The following is a 23033-nucleotide window of genomic DNA, read 5'->3' as shown; positions in this document are numbered from 1 at the left end:
CACAAATAAGGTGTGGGATGGATCAGCTAATAAGCATTCTCAGTTAATTGCCTTCTGCAAGTGACAATTTGTACAAATGATACCATCAAAGGAGTAATAATATCCTTATTGATTAAATTAATCTCTAAAAGACAACTCAAATAAGTTTAATTAGCAATGCATGACAGAAGCACAAAATACTTTGAAAACAACCTTGTAACCCATCCCAGACTTTGCAATCTTGGCAACAGTCACACAAGAGCCTTTTGCATCTTTATTCAAACAGACACGGACAATTTTATGGAGTGTCTTTAGTGAATGTCTGGAACTAACCATGAAAACCCATGAAACCCTCCCTGCAGAGAGAAAGCGAGACAGGCAGCAAAAGCAGTCTTCCCACTTAGTCACAGAGTCACTAAAAGCCAGGGCCACAAACAGTTTTAAAAGAAAATAAAAATTTTCAACAGAAGGAGCAGAGATGGTCAGAGAAGCCTCTGTGCCAAAATTCACATGTGGAGCTGGTGGGGACCCAGAGCAGCGTCAACACTTTCAAGCCGTGGAAGATGGACACCAGGTTTATAAAATCAGAGCAGAAACTTGTTCAGTACAGCAAAGGGTTAAAAGAGTTGGCTCAAAGCTTGTTCAGAGAGAGCAGGTTATTTTTTCCTGGGACCAACAGCAGGAGCTGGACCCGGGGAAGGGCCAGGCTGCGGTGCGCAGCGCCCACACGTTCTCCAGTGTGAGCGGTGGGAGCTTGGAGCAATACTGGCTCTCCCTACTCCTACAGCAAGACCGAGACCAGGTATGAGATGTCTCCACACGCCCCAGCTCCAGCAGCTTCACCAACGTTGTCTGGTCACCAGCCAGGCGCGAGGATGAGATTTCCCCAAGCAGTCTGCTGGGGGGAGTTATTAACTCAGGAGCAGATTAAATGTTTGGTCATTGCGTCTCAACACAGTAAGACAGACCCGGCTCTATCATCATTTGATTGCAAGGCACGCTTTGGGGCAGGGAGGGAAAAAAAAGTGCATTGAAATCCCCCTCGGTTGAAACATTAGCCTAAACTGCCTTCCTTAGCAAACACTTCTCTGGTCTCTGCCAAGAAAAGGGGAATTAGACTCAGTTCTGCCTCGGGAAGTGAAGTAGTGGACATCAGGGACAAGAGGAGTGAATGAGCACAACCTTCTGGAGACACTCCAGTGTGATAAAAGAAAATACAATAATACAGAGAACAGCATGTTCCCCTTGTCAGGGCCAAAGCTACCCCGCAAGCAGAACAGGAATTTGCCTGGGGCAGCAACATGCTTAATGGCTTTATTATTATTATCTGAGCAATCTGAGGATGCTTCCCAGCACGTACGGAAGAGCTGTGAGCCCACAGCCACCTTTGTGAATGTGAGTAACAGGGTTTTATTCTTTTTAAGTGGCTCATGCAGGAGCTTTCTCATTTAGCTAACTGAATTCAGCAACTGAAAGAAACATACGGCCTGCATATTTCAACACACATAGGTACAGTACAGCTTATGTTACAAAATTTGAAGCAGATTAATAAAACAAGGCTCTTGTACAGAAGGCCTCTGCCCTTCTAGGTTTGGACAGCCCAACCGCCTCAATTATTTATTTCATTTTGTTATTCAGATTACTTGCATTTATTTTTACCATAATATAGTTAGCTTGTCCTTTTGCCTGAAACACTGCAATTTTTCCATGTCCTTCTCGTAGCCTCAATGGGTTTATTACCTCATTTTTGTCCTCTGAGCATTTTTGGTAATGCAAGAATATAATGTTTCAAAAATGCCACATGATTCTCTGAAAGATGATGGAATTTGCACCAGCATCAAAAGGAAAAGAAATACTTTCTGTATTTATTTTCACCCAAGAATCACTGAAACAAACAAGGAACCACTGATTTACTTTTCCCACCAGAGACAGCCACTTATCAGGCAAAACACCCACAAAAAGCCTGATAAATTTCTATTTGAGTTGATCCTCTAAAACAGTTTCATTAACAGAGCCCTACCTTACTGGTACGGCTTCTACAGAGCCCGGCCACGGCAGGCTGCAAGCACATGAGGCAGGGCAGGCAACCGTTGTACATCAGGACTATTAGAAACAGATACACTCATCTGAGACATGACATCTGCTTGAATCCATAACAAGGCTCTGTTTCCTTACACATCCAACAACTAGCCTTGGATAAACCATTTATAACTGAAATCTTACTGTGAAGTGGAACTCGAGTATCTGAGAGCAGCACTCTCCGTAAGAGCTACCCGACCTGCACGCACAATGGCCAACGCGTACTGAAGGGGACTGATGTGCCGTGAGCTCTTGGTTGCTAAATAAAACACCTGCACACAGACTGATTTCTGGAGATCTGGGATCTTTGCAAATCTACTTTCTACATAGTCTTACAGGGTAGATTTCCTAAGTATTTTGGCTCCCAAAACCACCGATATTTTTAAAACCTCGACCAGAACACACAGCATATGAGTAAGCAAACAGCAGGGAAACATGTGGGTTGGAAACGCAAGCCTGGGAAAGTCACTTGGGGAAGAGAGGGATTTTTTTTTTTTTTCCAAAAGGATGTTTTATTAGATAAGTCTTTCCAAAAATTTCAGCACATGAAAAAGGACAATACGCTCATCTCTTGTCCCTGAGACATCCATCTTATTTTTCCAGTTAAGAAGCCAATCTTCCATGAAGTGCCCCAAAAACCTAGCAGGTGGGTTGAATTACTAATTGTGAGAAGGCTAGTTCCACAATGATATTATTAGAAAACCCTGTAAACAAACAAATAAGGATAGCCACAAGAGAAGCTTGGCTTAGAGTGGGATCTCTCTAGACCCAAGAAGTGAGCTGCATGATGACGTGCAATAATTACGTCGTATGGAGAAGAGCTATGTGGCATATTTAAAGCATTTAATTCCTATTCCTTTGTTTAAGTGCAATTATTGCTCCCTGTAGCCAACAACAATAGATTCCTTCAGTTTCTTCTGATTTACCAGGAAAGCAAATATCCTCTGGTAAATCTATGAACTGAACAATGTTTTTTCATTTTTACAACAGCACAGTCAATTCAATTTTCCAGTTATAAGTCTCAAGCCTCTCCCTATCAGCTTGTTAACCTAGAAGTGCTGTACTCTAAAACATGCCTGGAAGAATCTCCATAGACTTTCCCATCCCAAGTCGCTTCTGAACATTGAATTCATTGCTTATGAATCACTTCACTGTATGTAAACACTTGAATCACTAAGACACATCTAATATTGTACATAGTAATCAAGTGATGTTGTCACAGTGGATTCTGTAATACCAAATGCCTGCACGGATGCACTAAGACAGCTCTCAAAACATGGCTATTGGTGTTTCACTTTAAAAAGCAGGTTTTGCCTGTTTATGAACTTATTTTATTTGCAGATGCTAAATGCCTGTAAAATATTTTCAGGCTTTGTGTCTTCTTGAGATACCTGAGTCCCACCAACCTCCCTAAGACCATTCCCATTACAAAAATGGCACTATATTTTTTCTCATATTTAAGATACCTATAACTTACAGTAACAGTGCAACAACATGACCAGGGCCTGTATATGCTGGCATGCCATTTCATCTCAGTAGCTTTTTGCATCAGGTTAGACAGATAAGCATCCAAGGAAGAAAAAATTGTACTCACCCCTAAAGCAAGTCATTTTCCCCCTTAAACTTAAATTAAAACGCTATAAAACACATCAGTTCTCAGTTCCCCTGAAGCATTCTAATCACTGTTTATACTAACTTGTTTAAGTGTTGTTTTGGGTTCCTTAAATACTGTTAGCTGCAATTTTTCTTGCAAATGTGTCACAAACCTTGATGCCGAGCTCTATGTTCTCCCCTCCGTACACATCCATCCCAGGATCGAGAAGCCCAATCTCTCCAAAGAACTTTCTGTGCACAACAAATGAGCAACCAATCATCGCCGGTGTCCTGTACAAAAAGAAAACCAACAGAAATGCACAATTATTGACATTTTTCATTTTTTAATGGACCGAGGGCTAATTTCTGCAAAGTTATCTCAGAGACTTTGCAGCACTGAGTGAGCTCTGTGCATTTGAAGACATCATTTTACCACTGCAATGAAACTGTCCAAAATTTAAGTTCTTTTCACTGTGTAGACTGGGGAAAGAGTTCTCCTACAATTAAATTACTGAAAAGCCTTCAGGTCTTGGCTCTGTCACAAACACCTTGGTGTGTCTAGGGGCAAGGGCACAAATTCTTGGGGTTTCCAATCCCCACTTGTGAAGGAAATATAAGAACGGCTTTTCCTTTCTCTTACTTTCTTCTAGCATGTCTAGCAACAGAGTAGACTTCAGGACAGACACCAGTTTTTATGGTGCTTTGTGAAATGAGGTTTCTGACTGGGATCTTTCTTATATATCACAAAGGAGCCATTATCAACTAACGGCAAAGTAAACTGCAAATTTGCAAAAGCAAATTCTTTAAAACCTCAAGACAACTGCTTGCAGAAACATCTGCTGTGTCATCTGCCCAGTTCCACCAATATCTACAGGGCTGTGGGTTAGAGATCAAGTTGTCACGTTCATCCTGCAAAACCTCGTGCCCTCCAGCTAACAGTGCTGCTCGGCTCCACCGCTGCAAGAGCAGCCAAGCACAGTGTCCGGTCAGGGAAAAAAACAGTGATAAACGAGAGCAGTACTAACAGTACTGACATCAATAGAATTGCAGAAAGATTGAGGAAAAACTCAGTGTCAGGGGTTAATTTATAACAACTATGCAATTTCAAGGCTGTAATAGATGGTTGTGTTGACTAACGACCCTGGCTGCCACGTGCACACGCACCGTCCCTCCCTCGTTACCTTGCAAAACGCTGGACCAAATCTCCCTCTGATACAGCTTCCCTGAGACGAGGATGCTGCTCCGACTCATGCAACCTGAGATCACATTTGGGGGTATTTTTTGAGTGGTTAAACACTTGTGACCCTCTCCATAAAATTACACTTTGCCACAGAGCACAGCACTGAGCAAAACCGTATCATTATGCTCTTGCTGCTTGGGGATACACTAATCTGTTGCGGTTATGGTATGAGGAAAGTTTACCCCTGGGATATTTTCTGTACTAAAACAGAAATATAAAATCCCCTTTAACTTGCTTTCATTTGAATTCATGCTGAAAATAAAAAAAAAAAAACAAAAAAAAAAAACCAAGGATCCACTTAGAGGGATCAGCAGGGAGGAGACAATTAATTTTACAGCTAAGGCAAGGTATTGTCAGAGTCTGCTCTTACGGGGAGCTACGGAACCACCCCCTGCCCACGCTGAGCTCAAAGCTTTGAGCAGGGAGAAGCTCCGCCATGCAAGGGGATTGCCATCACCTCTGCAGCTCCTTGCCTGGGCCTAGGGAACACTCGCCTTGTCCTGCCTGGGGAAGACTTGCAGGGTGTAACACCAGTGGTAGCCTGCGTATCTCGAAATTTCACACCACTCAGAAATGCCCATTCTCCAGAGAGAACCTGGTCTGGAGGTAGAACTGGGGCAACGGGATCACGTATTTTAACAGCAGCCCCAAAGTCCTGGCTCAAAGCACATTTCATGACTTGTCCATGCTCTGGAGCACCTTCAAGGCTGAACTAAGCAGTTACAGCTTGCAGAGGAGGAACACACACTCATATATACCCAGATATGGCTTACAGATAGCAAGGATCAGGCCCACACTCAACCTCTCCATCCCCAGCATGCAAAATGCCAGAGGGGCAGCAGGGTCCCCCACGCACCCCAGGCAGCTGCAGGGCTCAGTAAACCCCAAGGACCTCACAGCTCAGCTCCGCCAAAAGCCAGCCAGATTAATCTTTGTGAAACCCCTGAGACCATTGGATGAAGAGTTCTAGCCACTTAAGTATTATTATTTATAGACATTTTAATGCTTTTAATAGACTGGTAGAACAGCCGAATGCTGCTGCCATACTAAATTAGTTAGAATTGGAATCCATCAGGGTGTTTTTTCAAAAGATTTCTTCCCTGACAGCTAGCTCGGCCTTCCTTCCAATAAGCGGTATAATGTTTCATGGTTTGCTGCCACTCTAGTACTTAAGATTTCAATTCTGTTGCTTTATTTGTAGCAAGCTAACTGCCATTAGCAGAAACAATTCTTTCTGAAATGAAAACCACGTTAGAGATGCCAAATCTAATAGTTCCATTATCCCAGATTATCTCCTGGAATTAAACAGAAGGGTAAGTTGCTCTGGTTTTACACAGACCATGAACAACCCAGTTCATCTCCTCCATGGGGAATAGCTGTGGGGGGACACAGGAACCTTTGACTTCTCTAGTCAACACCTGTTAGGTCTGCTAAAGGCACTCAGAGATTAGAAAAATCCAGAAAAAAATCCAGGTGAAAGTTTCAGGCAAATGAAACTGCATTTCTGATCCAATAATTTGGATCACTGGGAACTCACCACCAGATAAACAAGGTTTTCTGAACTGGAAGCCACCCCACTCAACAGTCATGCACGGGAGCTATACCACAAGAAAGTGGGGTTTTTTTAATTATAATTTTGCAACATGACTTCACTTTATAGACCAGAGAGTCACCGATCCTTTCCAAAATACTCTTTGAAACAGCCTGATTGGGATTTTGTAACTTCACCTTCAAATTTTCCTCCTCTTCATTTTGCTGCACATTCTGTTTTCAACACACGATACTGTGAGGCATGCAAAGCAGCGCTCCCGAGCGGATGTGAGGTCCCTCAAGCAATACAAATTAAGTGCTACATTCTTCTTTGTAACAATGCCTCCATATTAAATAAATGAGGAATCAAGCGGCGCTCAACAATTTAAATAAAAACACCATTTGATTTTGTAGTAAATCCTTCAAAAAGGTGGACGTTTACAATAATAGATAGCCCATCCACAATGAAATAATGGCCTGCAGACAAAGAGCTGATAAAGCCTCTTGTTCCTCTGCCCCTTAATTAAAAGCATTAACACAGTTTGTTTTTAAAAATCACACAGCTCAGCTCAGCTAAATGCATTTTTATTTGTCCCGATAGCTATTCTTTCTTTAATGAGAAAGGAAAAGCAGAATTTGGCAGAAAAGGATGAACAGAGACGTTTAGCAGAATTATTGGTTTTGTATCCAGAAATCCACAGCGTTAGTTCCTTGCCATTATGTTGGTTGGCTCCTCTATACAGTACGTGGTGAAAGGTCAAGAAGAGCAGCTTTTATGAAATATCCTCAGCGTGAATCTCTAAATAAAGATGAAGAAGATACAGGGACAAGCGTTTGTCCTAGTCTATTAAGTTACTTTAATAGTCTTCCTTTCTTTAGCGCACAGTTACCATCTAATGATTAAAAAGTCTCAAGTAGATTGCTTCTTCAATTCAAGGAAATTAATTTTCCTACACAATTGGATTTTGCTTCCAATTTTATACTAAAGTGCAAGTTATAAAATATGTAGGGAAAAAAGATATTAAAAAAATAATTAGCAGTCATACCGCTGAGCGCAGGAAGGCTGAGAATATACTTTAAGAACTGCCGGGGTGTCCAGTTTCCATTAAACGGCTGTTATTTTTAATAAACTTCAGTCATGGAGTGGACTTCAACATGGACTTCAACAACACATTCCCACTGCTTTAGGAGACATGGCACCACATTTAGCACATCTGGGATGACCCTTTACCTACCCACAAAGGTGTTATTTGTCCCGCTCCCAAATTTGCCATTCCTAATTTAACATACCAAACTCAAACACCTTTTTTCTGTTCTGAGATTTCAAGCTTGTCAAAAACACGCACAATTTCCCACTTCTGCTGCCCATCTGCACCTCCGCGTTTCAGCTGGGGGTCACCGGCTGGAGCCAGCATCTCAGCAGGAAACACTGAGAGACTCTGAGCTTTATGGTCTAGATTTACCAAACTCATAATACGTAGAAAATTTCAGGTCAATTATCAAGTTTGGTCAAATCGAGCCTGTGGGTTTAAATAGTGCCCTATAAATTATTTCCCTAACAGGGTAAGGGAGAACATCATCTTTATTTTTACATAGCACTCAATGATAAAACACTTGATTTTCTTTTGGTCGTAGATGAAATGAAGGGCCCAATTTGCAACCAGCTGTCAGTGCCGTCACCTCTGTGCTTCTGCATTTGCAGCACAGTGAATGTATTGCAGAATAAGTAAAGACCAGGATGTGTAACACAGGTTTATAGCAAGAGAAACTGAATACAAGTACGTGGCATTAAGGATTGACCCCTCTGGTCCTAGGATGGGGTTAATCAGACCCTGCCCGCAGGCAGCAGACCTCCATGGGGCAGAGACCATGCAGAACCCTTCGCTCCGCTGGCACAAGCTGCATCGCTGGGGCTTGGGGACCCCCGGCCGCGCGAGGGGACCCCAGGCTGGAGCCTTGCCGGCCGGCCCAGCCCACTGCGGGCCACGTGCTGGGCCCGGCCCGACTGCAGCAGCATGGCTCCAGGGCGGCAGAGGGGCAGCCTCTCTGCTGACTGAAGCAATTAAAAATGAACTGGAAAACAAGAAGCCTATTTTTCAGTTGCATTCAGCTTGGTGACCACCCGCATCCTTGGGAGCCGCTGTCTGGAGCCTGACCTGGCTCTCGGGGCCTGTGGAGTGGCGAGGCTGTGACGGAACAGGTTCAGGCAGAGCCTGGAGGCGGAAAGCAGTCCCGCTCTTCTCTGAAATGAGATTACACCAGGGCAGGACAACTCTCTGTACGGGGAAAACAGCAGGGCCAGGCAGCGCAAACTAGAGGTCTGAATGCAAGCCTGGGCCTGCCCGGCCTGCCAGCCACCTTTGTCAGCCCTTCCCCACCCACCACCATTCCCCTGTCCTCAGGGAGGGTTCAGCCACACTGAGGAGGCACCAGCAAGGATGGGGACAAGGAAGAGGCCGAGGTGGCACACTCCTGCCCACTGCCGGCCCTCGCAGCCCTCCTCCCCACACGCTCCTCAACTGCAATAGCAAATGCACGGTGCCCCTGTCTCGCCCCTTAACCGTGCTCCAGCTCCTCCCGAGGGCAAATACGCAGAGCAGACTGGGCCTGGATGTGTGCTGCGGAGCAGTATTTGCTTTAAAAGTGAACTTCAGATCATTAATTTAAGAAGTTTGCGGTAATGGAAGAGTGTTTGAGCTGCAGGAGGCAGCTAACAGCAGCGCACAAGCGTGAGGGCAAGATGCTAATCGCAAGAGCCCAAAAACTAATGTCACACATGAAGCGTACCTCCAAACGAGAAATATATATTGCTTCTGCCTCCTACAGCGGGGCATCTACATGCAGATGAGGAGTCAGGCAGGAGCCACACACTCAGCTTCCCTTCACTGCCTGTGTAATGGCTTGGGCAGATAAAAGCTGGATGTCTTTCAGGAGAATGTAATAAAATTTCTACGAAGGAATGGCATTTTAGCCCACAGCAGCATACCTTGCTTAATATTATCCCCAGGATGGCATCTGCAATAGTTGTTTCTTGAATAATTCTAGCTTCCCTGCCCCAGTGACCTTGGTTAATTGTCTGTTTCAAATGGGTTTATTTTCCCGCTGTTGCTAAGTACTACAGAATCCACGAAACAAATTAAAAATAAGAGATACCGCATAAAAGAGATGCTAGATTGAATGCCTTTCTGAATTTACTGGAGATTAATACGACTTAAACTTCTAATGGCACAGAAGCTGTGAAAACTATGTATTTTTTAAAATACCTATTATGTCTACCCATGTCTGTGACCTTGCTCAAGACAGATTTGACTTTGTTGCTGTTGTATGCCTGCTCCGATTTCCACGTCAAGAAGAGGCTCACTCTGGGACCTCAGGCAAAGCATTTAACTTCTTTGTACCTCTATTTCCTCATCTGTCAGATGAGTATAATACCTAAATGCTCCTGAGAAAAAGCATTTGTAAATCAGTTTAGTGACTTCCACATTGGAGCTGCTGAATTACCTCTCAATACTGTTATGTACACCAGAATCCACCCCCTCTCCCCCCCCATTTTAACTCATCTACGGTGAGAAAAGCACTGGTAGTTAATAACCTTGTAAGTGAGGAATCACACACACAATTTGCTGTTTCTAGCCTTGCTTTAAGCCACCAGCAGCAGCGAAAGCTGCATGCGCACCCCTGTGGTGCCCATGGTGTGCTAAGGTATAGCCTGCGAGCCTAAAGCAGATTTCTATTTACATATCCAAGCTTCAGGACTGTAATGCAACTGTAGAATTTCCCCTCCAGGATAAAAACTGCTGCCAAGGTCATTGCCTAAAAGCATTTTCCTTCCTTTTATATTTTGGAAAACTCAAGGGTGTCCCAGCACTCAAAATCACCAGATGCCTGGACACACACCTCTATAGTCCCATTTTCTTCATCACATTTAGCAGGGGTTTTGTGCAGCATGTGCTGCTATAGGCTGTCAAAATGCTTGTGTGCAGGTAGCAGTAGTCCTAACTCTATGTATCTCATCAGCTGACGTAAAACTCCAGGCCCAAAGATCTCCATTACTTGGATCAGGGCTTACTCCATTTCCGCAGCCACTTAGAAGCAGAAGACACTTAGGCCTCATGCCAACTGCCCAGTCATCTTGTTGGGACCCCGGCAGAAGACACCAACCTTGAGAAACTCTTCCAGACCGACGGCTGTGAGGTGGGAGCGAGCCTTGCTCAGTGTCATAAAAATTTGCACACACTAAGGTAGTTTGGGCTGCTCTCCATCATTCACCCGAGTGCTGGCAATAGTGCAAGGTGCTAACTCCGACGTCCTGGTCCGGCTCTCTCTGCATACACAGGGGAGCAATGAGGCATCGCAGCATTTGAGGTGTGCAGTTTTGAGTCTAAAAATGATAACTCAGAGCACAAGGCCTGAAGAAGTCACCTTGGAGAAAGTAAAAATGATAATTACCTGTCAAATGGGACTCAGTCTCTGTTCAGGAACGGTTTTGAGGAAATAGTTGCAATTACAGGATTCTCCCTTGAGATATACTTTAAAAATGCCTCTTCATTTTAGCTAATTTAATGGCAGTTGCAAAGCTATTCCTGGAGGCAGCGCAGAGGCAGGCACTCAGGGGGAAACCCAGTCTTTCACACTCGGTGCAAAGCCTTTGGCCCGCAGCGATGAGCCCAGGTGGCTCCCTAGAGCACCCGGGAAAGGGGTTCCTTCCCAAAAGCCACTGTAGCACGACTGCACGTTTGCAAACATCAGTTCCGCAGGGGTTTGACCCTTAATGGTGTCCCATTTATTCACAACAGCAGAATTGGGGGAAATAATAGTGATCATTCATAGTGATTTATTAGGGCAGTCCTATAGGAAAGGTTACACAGTCTCAGATTTGGAAGCTGAGATAAAACAAAGCATGATTTTTATATATGCACTAGCTTATATTGGAAGCCACTGAAAAATGCATAGACAGTAAGAAAAATACTTCCCCTGTCCAGAAAGGTACTGCACATCAAGACAGAATACAAAGGGGAGCACAGATTAGCATGGATGAAGAGTCAGAAAGGCACGGTATTTAGTTAACCTGGTTTTACTTTTCCTATATTCTTGGTCCCCTAAAGGTCTTACACTCAAAGGCAGACCTGGAAATTGCTGTTACATTTTACTTGCACAGAAATTATCCAGCCAAAGTACGTCTTGTAATCAAACCCAGGAGCTAAGCCACAAAACCTTGCTTCTGCTAGGAAAATAGATGTTTTCTAATATCTCATTAGTTAAAACATGTTAACCAACATGAGAGAAAATTCTAGGAAAACAAAGCAGTTTGCAATTTTAGTGTGAGCCGGGAGGTGAGAATAAATCAGTCTCTTCCCCACACTGTGTATCACCACGCCATGCACAGGAAAGCTGTTGTTACTTAATGCAGGATAGCTAAAGAGAGCACATACCTTTAAAGATTAACCCACAGGAGATCACGGTCTCTTCCTACTATTATCAGTTGCCTCTCCAACACAAGTGGCAAGCACCCTCCTGAACAGTTTATGCAGAGGTTTTCAATCTCACATGAACTTTTCATTAAAACTGTAGTGTTTGTCTATGCAAATCAGACCTATTTATTTCTCGTTAGAGATGCAGAACTCCGCAGGGCAATGTCAGGGACGGGCTTCAAAGTTTCGCCACTAGTTTAAAACCTCATTTCTGTTAATTGGCATCAACTGAAATCCACCTCATTGGGCTGCTCTGAGCAGGACGGGAGGAGCCTTCACCCGTCCTCCTGGGTACTTGGATTTAACACGCACAGCTAGGCAGGAAACGTCTTTAAACCATTTCCCAGTTCCTTGAGATGACAATGTTTTTATATAGTTCCAGGCATAAGGATTTGCATTTGCACCACTTCAGAAAGCCCAGTGACACGAGAGCAGATGAATGCTGGGATTTCATCTCTATAAAGGTGAAAGATTCCTTGTACTTTATTTCCTCCAATGCGTGATCTTTTGGCATTTCCGATCCCTGACTTATTATAGCAAAATATTTGCTGGATGGAGGAAAAGGAAAAGAAAAAAAGACCAAATGTTTATCCTTAGAAATACCTGGAATGGAGACCAGAGTTCGGGTGTCAAAGATTGCACATGCTCATCTAATCTGATATCTAATCCTAATCCCACTGGTTTTCAAATGGGAGCATCTAATTCCTCAAGAAAAAAAGCAGATATCAGTTATGGAAAACCTGCAGCGGGCACATTTCGGCACCACCCCTGGGTCTCTGCAGCCCCCAGCCCCGGTGGGTTCGGCTCCGTGGTGCAGCTTGCACTCACCAACGGGCCAGTCCAAATCGCTTCTGCAGGAACGGCTTCATCAGGAATAGGTCCCTTCGCCTGCTATCCGTAATAAATGCACTGTAACTGTAACCTTGTTCCTTCCACTGTTGCTAGACTGCTAATTAAATGATAATGACTTTTAGATGTAATATGTACAACTAACAGGCACTTAACAGGAACATGTTATTTACCTTTCTTTTTTTTAACGTGAATATATTATTTTTCAAGGGCAGCAAAGTAGCTGACTTTGTCATGTTCTTCCTCTCCACCTAGCATAAAAATCACAGCAAACAAATTTCACAGGTAAACAAACTCCTCTTTCCCTCAGACACAACTCTCAGCCTAACACAGCAACAAGCCGTGCCCATTTAAAGCACCGGGCTGGAGGATCAGGATTCAACCCCCTGCTTCTTCGTTCAGGCCTGAGCTGCCAAAGACCCCTCGGTACCCAAAACGGGACTTGCGCAGCGTGGTGTCCAAGCGTGAGCCCTAGCCTTTGCCTGAGAACAGGCAACTCAGCGTCCCCATTCAACCTGCTGGGCTCCCATGGGCGCAAGTGTGTGAGCGCTCCCCAGGGAGCGAGCTCAGCGCAGAAACACGACCACAACTGCTTTCTTCCAAAACCACTGGCTGGGGGAGGCTGTGCCGCCACTTCATCTATTGCACAAAGCACACGCCTGCACTTATGTGCATCGACACAGACCAGTCCACGCTGGTGGCTTCAGAAGGCACATACGACGCAGTGCCTGGGTCCCAGCCCCGCTGCGCTGCTCCTTTTCACCCCTCTTGGATGAAGATACACGATGCAAGGAAGATATTCATGATTCGTTGTGCAAACCCAAAAAGCATTTCTCCAGTGCAGCGCTTACACCAAAATACTCCTCCAGCTTCTAAACTTGCTTCCAAGTGATTATTGAAAGCAAAATGAAAGAAACTGCAATATTATGGTTAAATTGACTTTTTAAAGGTGGTGATAATATGAAGATGGGCTCTGAGGCATGTGAGCATCACTCTAGGACAAACCTGCTCTGTTTATGGCTGAAATATCATTTTTATTCTCTGAACTCTCAAGCCAAACCCCAGAAATCCAGAGAGAAACCTCTCTTGGTGAATCATTGCCTATAACAAAGATGCTGCAAGCCAAAACCAGGCATCTGGGGACAAACACGCAAATGAAACTGTAGGCTGTCACAAAGCAGAGTTAAAAAGTAATTCCCTTGACAGCTAGGAACAGAGCACAAGTCCCTGTCAGCTCAGCTAGCCCCTAAGCAGCAACATGAATAAAAGAGCAGTGAGAGATTAATGCCATCGTTATGCCTAGCTGTGCTTGTGAATGCAGTCACACAGCACCTCTTCCACGAGAGGGTTATTTTGCACAGTCACTTTCAAACCTCCAGTGCAACCACAACTCACCGACCAGTCCTAGTTCTCTTCAAACACTCAGAAGTATCTCCTAAACCTAAATTCCTCCTAAACACTAACTCAAGGCACAATGAGAAATACGCGTGGGGTGATGACTGAGCCCCTCATTATTAGACAGTCTTGCACAGACCCGTGTTGCTTTCTGATCTATTGCTGCGACGGATGTTGGAGTTAAAGATTCAGGAGACGGAAGTTATTGGAAATTCCACAGATATTTCTGCAGACAGAATTTAGGTGAATGTGTTTACATTCACGGTAGGCTCGTACTAAGAATAGGGACGCGAGTAATGGTTATTGACAGACAGAGCAGTTTCACTTTGTGGGTAAATGAGAGCGCACTGAAATAGCCCTGTAAGCACCTCAAAGAAGCTGAGTAATGCATTTATTTTGACAACTACTTGATACGAGCCTATTCGTAGGGAGGGCAGCTCTCAGGTTTATCTTACCCTTCACGCATCCATAGCGCAGAAGCACAATTCCTGAGAAATATAACAGATACATTTTGTGCCTCCAGCGTTTAATAGTAAATGTCATTCTCATTTCTCAAGGTTTGGGGTTTATTTTATTTTAAACACTGAGCGAAGCAGACAGAAAAGAAAAATGAATATGGGAAGAAGTGCATCGAAATATAAAAGCAAATTTGGTAAAGCTGATTGCCAGGTAAGGAAACTCAGAGGTGGAGAGGCCGTTTTGGATTCACCTCCATCTGGATTAGAGCAGATCTACCCAACCACAAATGAGATGTCCCAATATTTGCAAAGGAATTTAACCAAACTGCCTGTTTAAGGGTCAGACAAGTTAAGGCCAATGCCTTCAAAAGCAGAAATCACATCCAGTCCCAGGTACATTTTTTCACACCAGAAGACTTATGAAAATTTTAAGGCTCTATGGGTTTCCCCCATAGATGCACACAGGTCGGGGACCACTACTTCTGGTGCAAGAGCTCTCTGAGACGGTGGGATGAAGCATCACTGACCACAATGCACGCAATATCATCGTCGTAGATCTACTGACTTCAGGTTGGTACAAAGCTCAAAGCCTGAGCACAACAGCCTAGCCTGTGACTGACTTCTGCTGGAATGGGCACACTCAGCACAAACCCACTCAGAGTCTGCTGTGGGGTTTTTAGGTGGGATTTTTTTGTTGCTGTTGTTGGTTTTTTGCTGCTTTTTTTTAAACAAAACAAGACAAAACAAAAACACCAAATGCATTGATTTTCTTAATGGAGAACTTAGATTCAAGGCTTTCTTGAAGTAGTTGGCAAGACTCTCAGCAAGCTCCTTGGCAGCAAGAGTTCACCTTCAATGTTTAGGAAAAAAACCAAACAACCCGTGTATTGCTCACGTAAGCAACCCATGTACATCATCAGCCAGCTTGCGCTCTCTGGCAGCTCCTAATTAGGGACTGTGCAAGTCGGGATGAATGGGCTAGGCCACGGGTAGAGGCAGCGTCAGCCCAAGAAGAACTGGACCCAATGAAAAGCCAGGGTTTCGCTTATACACTTACGGCGGGAGCTCATTTGAAATCAGCATCCTCAGGACACGAAGGAAAATAGGTCCATTTTCCCCTTCAGATTGTCACCCCAAGGAACATAACCATTCACTGACTACACAGTCAAACTGTAGGAGTCAGCACGAATGCTCATTTAGCTGCATTTGCAGGTGCTTTCTTGCAATTCTCACCCGACCGGGCAACAAGGCTCCCAGGACAAAAAAGGAGAGGTCAAGGGAAGGCTGTCTCCCCGCACCCTGGGCTCGGCACGGGCACAGGCTCCTCTCCGGGAGGCAGAGGGGACTGCCCCCTTCACCCGCCACAGCGCAGATGGTGTGGAGGAGGATCTGACATGGTTGAGTCTTTCAGCTCTGCAATACAGTTTTCTATCTTGATGCATAAAAACGCAGCTGGGAGCAGAGAGGGAGCTGCTTCCATTTCCTTGAAAAAGGTGACATTTTTACACAGGGAATCCCAAGCGCTTTGCCATTCTCATTTTGCTAACAAAGCGTTTGTCCCTTGCCGTAATATATTTGCGGACAAAAGGCCGACTCTTTTATTTGTGTTTTGCCTAAGAGTTAAGCAGCACCAGATTCCTTGAGGAAAAGGATCTGCAGTTTGCCCTGGCAGACCTCCAGCGTGCTGCAGGCTTTAAACAAATCAAGACTCTGATGGAATTCATGGTCTGGAAAAAACTGGAGGGACTGGATGTTGGTGCCTGAACTCCTAGAAGAAAAGTCAGATTAGTAGGGAAACCTCCATCAGCGGATTGTCTGCAGAGTCCTGCAAATCCAAAGACTGCAGAACCAAACCATGGGTTGCAATGGGTTCATATCACAAGGACATGCTCCATGCTGTCTAATCCAAACTGCTTCCAATTCTTGAACAAACAAGTAGTAAGTGAAATTGCATTTTTAAAGTATCTTTGCAGAGGCTTCTTGCTTGTACAAAATTAACAGCGGGACGGAAAGACAAAAAATAAAGGCATGTGCTAGGAATTGCTGCCAGTTTCACCCTGTGGACTAACATTTATGCCCTCTCTTTCTATAAAGCACTGTGTGCCAAAAGAGCCATAAGCACTTTAGCTCCACTTTTGCCTTTCATCAGAAAAAACATGTTGGTTTTAACAGTCTAAGGACAGACCACAGAATAGCAAAGGAGGCAAGGAAAGTTTTAACCCCTTTGTTGCCAGCCAGGTGCAGAAGGAGGCTGATTTTTAACAGTGCGCTGCAATATTAAGGAGTCAATCAAAAATGGGGATTGAACAGCAAAACCAAGCTGTTCTGAAGCTGTGGGGTAACCTGTACATAACCCACACAGGACAAGTGCCATAATGAAAAGGTTTGTAATCTGTTTGTGAAACTCACCCGAACACTTCAGCATTAATGCTACACTGAAGAACCTCTTTATTGAGGTCCCACTTCACCACCCCTGCTTTAACTGAGAGGAGAGAATCTGACATTTTAACAGCTGAGAGACTAAATTGTGGATGGCATGCTCCTGCTGAAGAATTTACTCTGAGTTAAGAAAACCATATTGATGGCTTGTGATATTAGATTCTTGACTAGCAATTTTCAAAAAGTAAAAGAACACTGTCATACAAAGCACTGTACAGCATATACATTTTTAGAAATTGCTGCTTTATGCCTGCAGATGTGCAGCATTAACAGGCAAAGCCGGGTACAGCAAAAGACACTGTGGAAACAAGCTGTCCTGCTGGCAGCATCTCCCGAACTGGAGAAAAACACAAAACAAACTAAAACTTTGTCCTCAGAAATACCTAGCCACTAGCACCTAGAAATACTGTTTGGCAAATGTTGGTCTTACACAAACAGTACCTACTTTAATAATACGTTTTCAATTGAAAGAAGAGTAAGCGAACAAAGCTTAGAGTATGCATTTTCCATAGGATCAGTGCTTACTGCTGATCTTCATATAGGCTCCAGCTCAGCAAAACCCTAAACATGGCACTGGCATCGACCACAAGCTCCAACAGCTTCAGATTCCTGATGTCCGACAGCTTCAGCTTACTGATCCAGAGCCTCAGCTTTCGCTGAGGCCACAAAAAGCTCAATTATAAGTAATACTGATAAAACTGCTTCCACCCACCTGAAGGTTTGCAAAACTCCTCCCACCCTCCAACAGCTTTTAAGAGAAAAGGCAAATCCATGGACATAGCATCACTTACGCAAAACCCCCAGCGGCACCATGAGATTCCAGCCCTAAATCTGGAGTGTGTGAGCGCATCCTTTGTAACCCAGTCATCCAGGCAACAAGAAAGAAAATAAAGTGCTGAAAGAGGAACTACGGCAGCAGAGCACATGCTATCGGAGGGGTGCAGTGATGGCAGAAGGAGGTCTGAGCTGCCTACAAAGAGCCAAGTCAAAGCCATTTACAGAAGGACGATCTGGGTTCTTAGGCATGGTTAAAGCCAAAAGCCTATTTCACTCTCCCCTTGGCTCTTCTCTGTACTTGAAAAGACAACGAATAAAAAATAAGGAGATGGCTGATGCTGTGCCGCAACTGTTGCAACCTCTGCCTTAATTATTCCCCTGCACAAAAACCGTGTCTGCATCCACAGAACACAATGGTTCTGCCCTTAAGCGCTGCAGTAGCTCATGGCAGTGCATTTGTGACTGGGGCCAGCTGATGTGGAGCTATTCTCCAGGTCCTGTGCTGGCTGCAGTGCGTTACGGGGCAGAGAGACGACTTCAAGCGATCTTGGAAGAAGCAAACTGCCCCCCCCCAAAAAAAAGTCAAATTGCCAAACCGCGCGCAGGTTGCTTTCTGCAAGCAGCTGGGTTTCCATCTTTGCCTCTCCCAGGTGGCTTGCTCTCCCAGGGAGCTGCAGATGGGGTAAGATGCTTCCCTCACACTCACAGAAGCCTCCCAAAAGTTTTTTAATACAATTGTTTTAGCAAAAAAGCTGACCTGGCCAATGTAGTCAATGGAAAACTCCTGTGCATTGCCTGCAGCAGATCAGCCCCGTCACACATGCACACATATGCAAAAAGAGATCACAGGCAAGCCAAGGATCCACATCTCACCTTCCAGAACTGAATGAAAAATTCAGCTCTCGATATGAACACAAAAATTGCTGCTCTTTTGCCTTTCTAAGTGCCCTGAGTGTCTCCAGAGTTGCTTTTGAACCACACTGAGAATCAGATGCAAGAGCCAACACTCTGCAGTATTAGCCTGGGATTTAGAGCATCTGTGTGGTTGTTTTTTCTTCCCATTAATTTAATTTGACAGAAGAGAGCAGGAAGGCTTCTGGCTCCCGTGTGGGCAAAGTGGATAAACAGCAGGAATTTTAAGGGAAGCTGAAACCAAACAGAAAAGAAAGAGACTGGTGCCCTGGCTAACAGCCTTTTGTGCTTCCTTTTCCCCATTCCCATTCTCCGTGCCCTGCATGTTATACACGAGACAATTTTCATGCTTACCGCTTACCTGTTTCAACCTATCCTTTGTGTTTGATTTAGACCATTTTGACTAGGAAAAAAACCACACAGTTCTCTTCAAGGAAGATCATCTCCCATGATGGATCCCATGATGCAGGAGGAGAGGCAGTGCCCCACCACTGCCCGACCGCCCCCCAGATTCACGAGCAGCAAATCCTAATCCTGCTGCAAGAGAGAGTAATTCCTTAATGGGGAAACATTTGCATAGCTCTGTAGTCAGAACTGCATGAATTTAGCATCACAACTATTATTCCAGAGGAGACCTTAGAACCTTGTTTGCTTTTATTATTTTCTTGAATATTTTTCCGTGTGGGCAGACATGCTGTACAAGCCGTAGCAGGCAGCGCACAAGGCAGAGCATCTTATTTGTGGCACCTACTCTTAGTTACAGTAAGACACGTTTAACAATGGCTGCTGACACCAGCTGATTTACACCCTGTGGAGCAGCAATGGATCCAGTCTGAACGTGAACATCTCTGACCTCTCAGACGCATATTTGAGCACAAGTTTTTCCAAGCCACAATACTCCTTTATTTCTTTATAGGCATCTCAGCCAAACTGAAACTCATCCAGACTTGAAGGAGGCTTAAGGCCTAATCTCAGCCCTGGTTTGGAAGCTCACTGCTTCCAAGGGGGGAAGGGACAAGATGACTTTCTCTGCCGACTGAAAAGGTGTGTAGGAGTCGTAACTTGGATATATGCAAACGAAAACAGGAAAGTCAAACTTTTCCTTCTGCAAAGCACATCCCATAGCAGAGCTCTTGCAACAATAAATAACACCAGGCCTAAATCTTAACCCATCCTTCTTCAATCAATGGAAAATCTTGTCTCGAGAGAGTTTTGCAATCAGTGTCAGTAGGGGAAAGGGTTTTAGCCATGGTCTTCAGGATTTTGACAGAGCAGTTCCGTACAAAGCTAAGCCCTCTGTATCTGCCCCACCTCTTCTAGCAACTGCAGGCTTTAATTAAGGCAGAAACATATGGCATTAATTCATGTTCTCAGTTACAGAGCCCCGCCAAACGTCCAGCACAATCAGCTGAACAGCTCTGGATTGAGCCCAGTCAGAGTGAGATCAGTGCGGCCAATCAGCTATATAAGGAACACACCAATTAAACACCAGCTGCTTCACAATTTTCTATAGTTTTATCAGCCACCCACTTTGACAATATAAACAATCAAAAAGACACTGCCATGAGAGATGGCAAATGGTCTACGGCTAAAAGAGGATGATGCCGTATGACAGAAAGCCACTACATCCCTCCTCTTTGTAAGGGACTGACTGCACTGAGTCAAACAACAGACACGCACAGAGACCCAAATGTCTGTGGTTACACTATGATCTCTGGTGGTTTTATGAGAAGGAAGAATCCAGAGACATCCTACGAACCCCTCAATCAACTGTTTATCAAGGCAGTTTGGTTTTATTTTACCCACTGCAATACAACCCCTGCAACCATAACTGCTTGCCTCTTGCTCTGTTACCTCATCACCTCTCCGTCTCTCACCATCTATTAGCAAACACCTCCTACATGAAGTTAACGGCAAAAGGCAAGTACCAGCTGGACTTTATGGCCAGAGATGGGTAACTATTTTGGGGAAAAAAAATATTTTTAATTTAAAAAAAATACTCAGTTCAACCAAAAGACCCAACTTGTTTAACTTTTCAGCTAAAGAAGGCCACCCACAGCCTATTAGTTATTTTCTTAGACATGAAAACTTTGGTTTTAGATTAGATTAACCCCACCAAAAAAACCCAGAGTGACATTTTTGTTTCAGATGACAGCCTGATTCTCATTCAGCTGCATTCATGTGAAGACATGGGCAGATCCTTCATGTCAGATAACGACGGAAACAAAAATCTCTGACAAACAAAAGTCACTGAGTACTTAGAGACTTAGAAAATGATGCAGGCTTCGAAATGACCACTTCGTGAGCTGCCAGCCAGCAGTTACGCTGCCCATAGCAATCTATGCGGCCAGGGAAAGCTAAAGTGCGCTATCTCAAAGCAGGGAAACCTGTCCCCGAGGTTCCCATGTCCCCCACACCTGCACTTACCTGCTTGGGCTCTCTCACAAGCATCACATAACAGCTTAGCATGAATTAAAAAGAAACTGAGGTGGAGGGGTACTGCCTTTGGGGTTGGGTTATTTTTTCTCCCAAAGCAGAGAATAATTCATGGTAGGTATGACCTACACAGAGGCACCAGGGATTCTGCACCCCGGCCATATTTCCTGAGACATCATTTTAAAAAGGAGTAACATGGGCTTGATGCACAAACCAGCACGTTGTTGTTGGAGCTCAGAGGATGGGGACTGCAAGTCGTCCTCGCATGAGCAGTCCCGGGGCTCACCCTGGCTCTACACGTGTCCCTACAGTGCCCGACCCGCTCACACCCGTTCATCCCAGTTGTTGGCAGCACGTGGCTGCTTCAGGGACGTGGCTCTCACACAGGCTGTGCCAGGGGATGATCCAGCCCAGGCAAAGATGCAGCTATGCCACACCGAGATACACATCAAGCCACCCCTCAGACCTGCAGTAAGTGGCTTCCAGTAAAACAGATGACAAACCAAAGCTTTCAGAAAAGTTTTAGTCTCCACTTAAAGTATCTTTCTTTTTAAAGGATCTTAATATCATGCACCAGTGTGTACTTACCTCCACGCAAATACTAGTTTGCAAAACAACCAGAGCTATTCAATTTCATCTTTAAAATATTTTCATTTATACAAACACGGAACGCCCTTCAATACAGTACTTCAGAAAAACAATACCAGTGGTATAAGAGTTCTTTCCATCGGGCAAGAAGGATAAGAAAGGGAATATAATTTATAATACTTTTATTAGTAACATTTGTGTAGGATATACCTAAAGGCTTGAGACAGTAAGAATGGCACTTGTGCTTTCAGGAGATAACATCCTGCAGAAAATGAGTGCACTCCCTTCGCTTCACTGTTCAACATCTGCACTGCATCTCCCATGCCCAGGAAAGGGATTTAAAATTACTTGGAATTTTTTCTGGAAGATGAGAACTGCCAGCAAATTCCTCCATCTCAGTTCTGTACTCCAAAGCAAGAAAGAAAAGAAGGGAAATATCGCAGGCCAACTGCAATGCGAAGTGAACTGGAAGATGAGAAGGTTCAGCAGGGAATAGTTTACGTGATATTTCTTACAGACAAGATGCTAGAAGGCAGGAATGTGCGACATGGAATTACAAAAAGAAAAGGTTATTAGAAATAGAAGTGATGCTGGGGATGCACTGCCGCAGAGCACAGGGAAAAGCTGAATATTCAGAATTTCTGGAGGGTAGGTCCAGCAGCACATTTTCAACACCCAGGTCCAGGCACAAATCGATGCTAAGCCCACGTCACTCGTAGCTTCAGGCAGGAGGCAAAAGAGCATCCTGGGCTTGCCTCACTCTTGCTTTTCACAGGTACCCCGTCACCCACTCGCAGAGGCTGGACACTAAGCTGCAGGGGTTTCATTACATTAAATATGATCATTCTTATAAAACATCCCTGATTTAGGCAACTAATTTCCTTACCTATTTTTAAACGTAAAGTTTCATGCAGTATCCTCGATGACCCAACAATCGATACATTCAACATTATGGTGGGTCATAAAAAGAAAGAAGGAGCATATCTTCCAATAATATTTTCTTGAAAAGAACCTCGCCGTCATTCTTCATGAAATGCAACATTTCAGCAAAAATCCAGCACCAAAATTTTGACTTCTGGCTTTTCCAACCAGCGAAAGAGTTCTGTGCTCCTCCACGCATGACTGAACTAAAAAGAAAGCACGTTTCAGATGAACCAGCAATCTGCACAAGGAATTTCAGCAATGCTCATGAGATTAATTCAGAGGAGTAATGCTATCCCAATCACACATCGTTTCTGCTTTCCTTTGATACTATTTCCCATTACATGTGCATTAGCACAGTAGCAA

The 23033-nt window shown here is 44.3% G+C and overlaps 1 protein-coding gene across 1 annotated transcript in view; it reads right to left on the bottom strand.

Annotated features, from left to right (window-relative positions):
• GALNT17 (polypeptide N-acetylgalactosaminyltransferase 17) overlaps positions 1–23033 on the bottom strand; it is a 221134-nt gene that overhangs the window by 75188 nt on the left and 122913 nt on the right. The window contains exon 6 of the mRNA XM_064467721.1: positions 3825–3942. Within this exon, the coding sequence (XP_064323791.1) occupies positions 3825–3942 (118 nt within the window). The remainder of the gene's footprint in view (positions 1–3824; positions 3943–23033) is intronic.

The sequence above is a fragment of the Phalacrocorax carbo genome, chromosome 17, assembly GCF_963921805.1.
Source record: "Phalacrocorax carbo chromosome 17, bPhaCar2.1, whole genome shotgun sequence".
NCBI classification, from domain to species: domain Eukaryota; kingdom Metazoa; phylum Chordata; class Aves; order Suliformes; family Phalacrocoracidae; genus Phalacrocorax; species Phalacrocorax carbo.
Note: the sequence above shows the minus strand (reverse complement) of the source record. Positions and strands in the feature narration are given on the sequence as shown.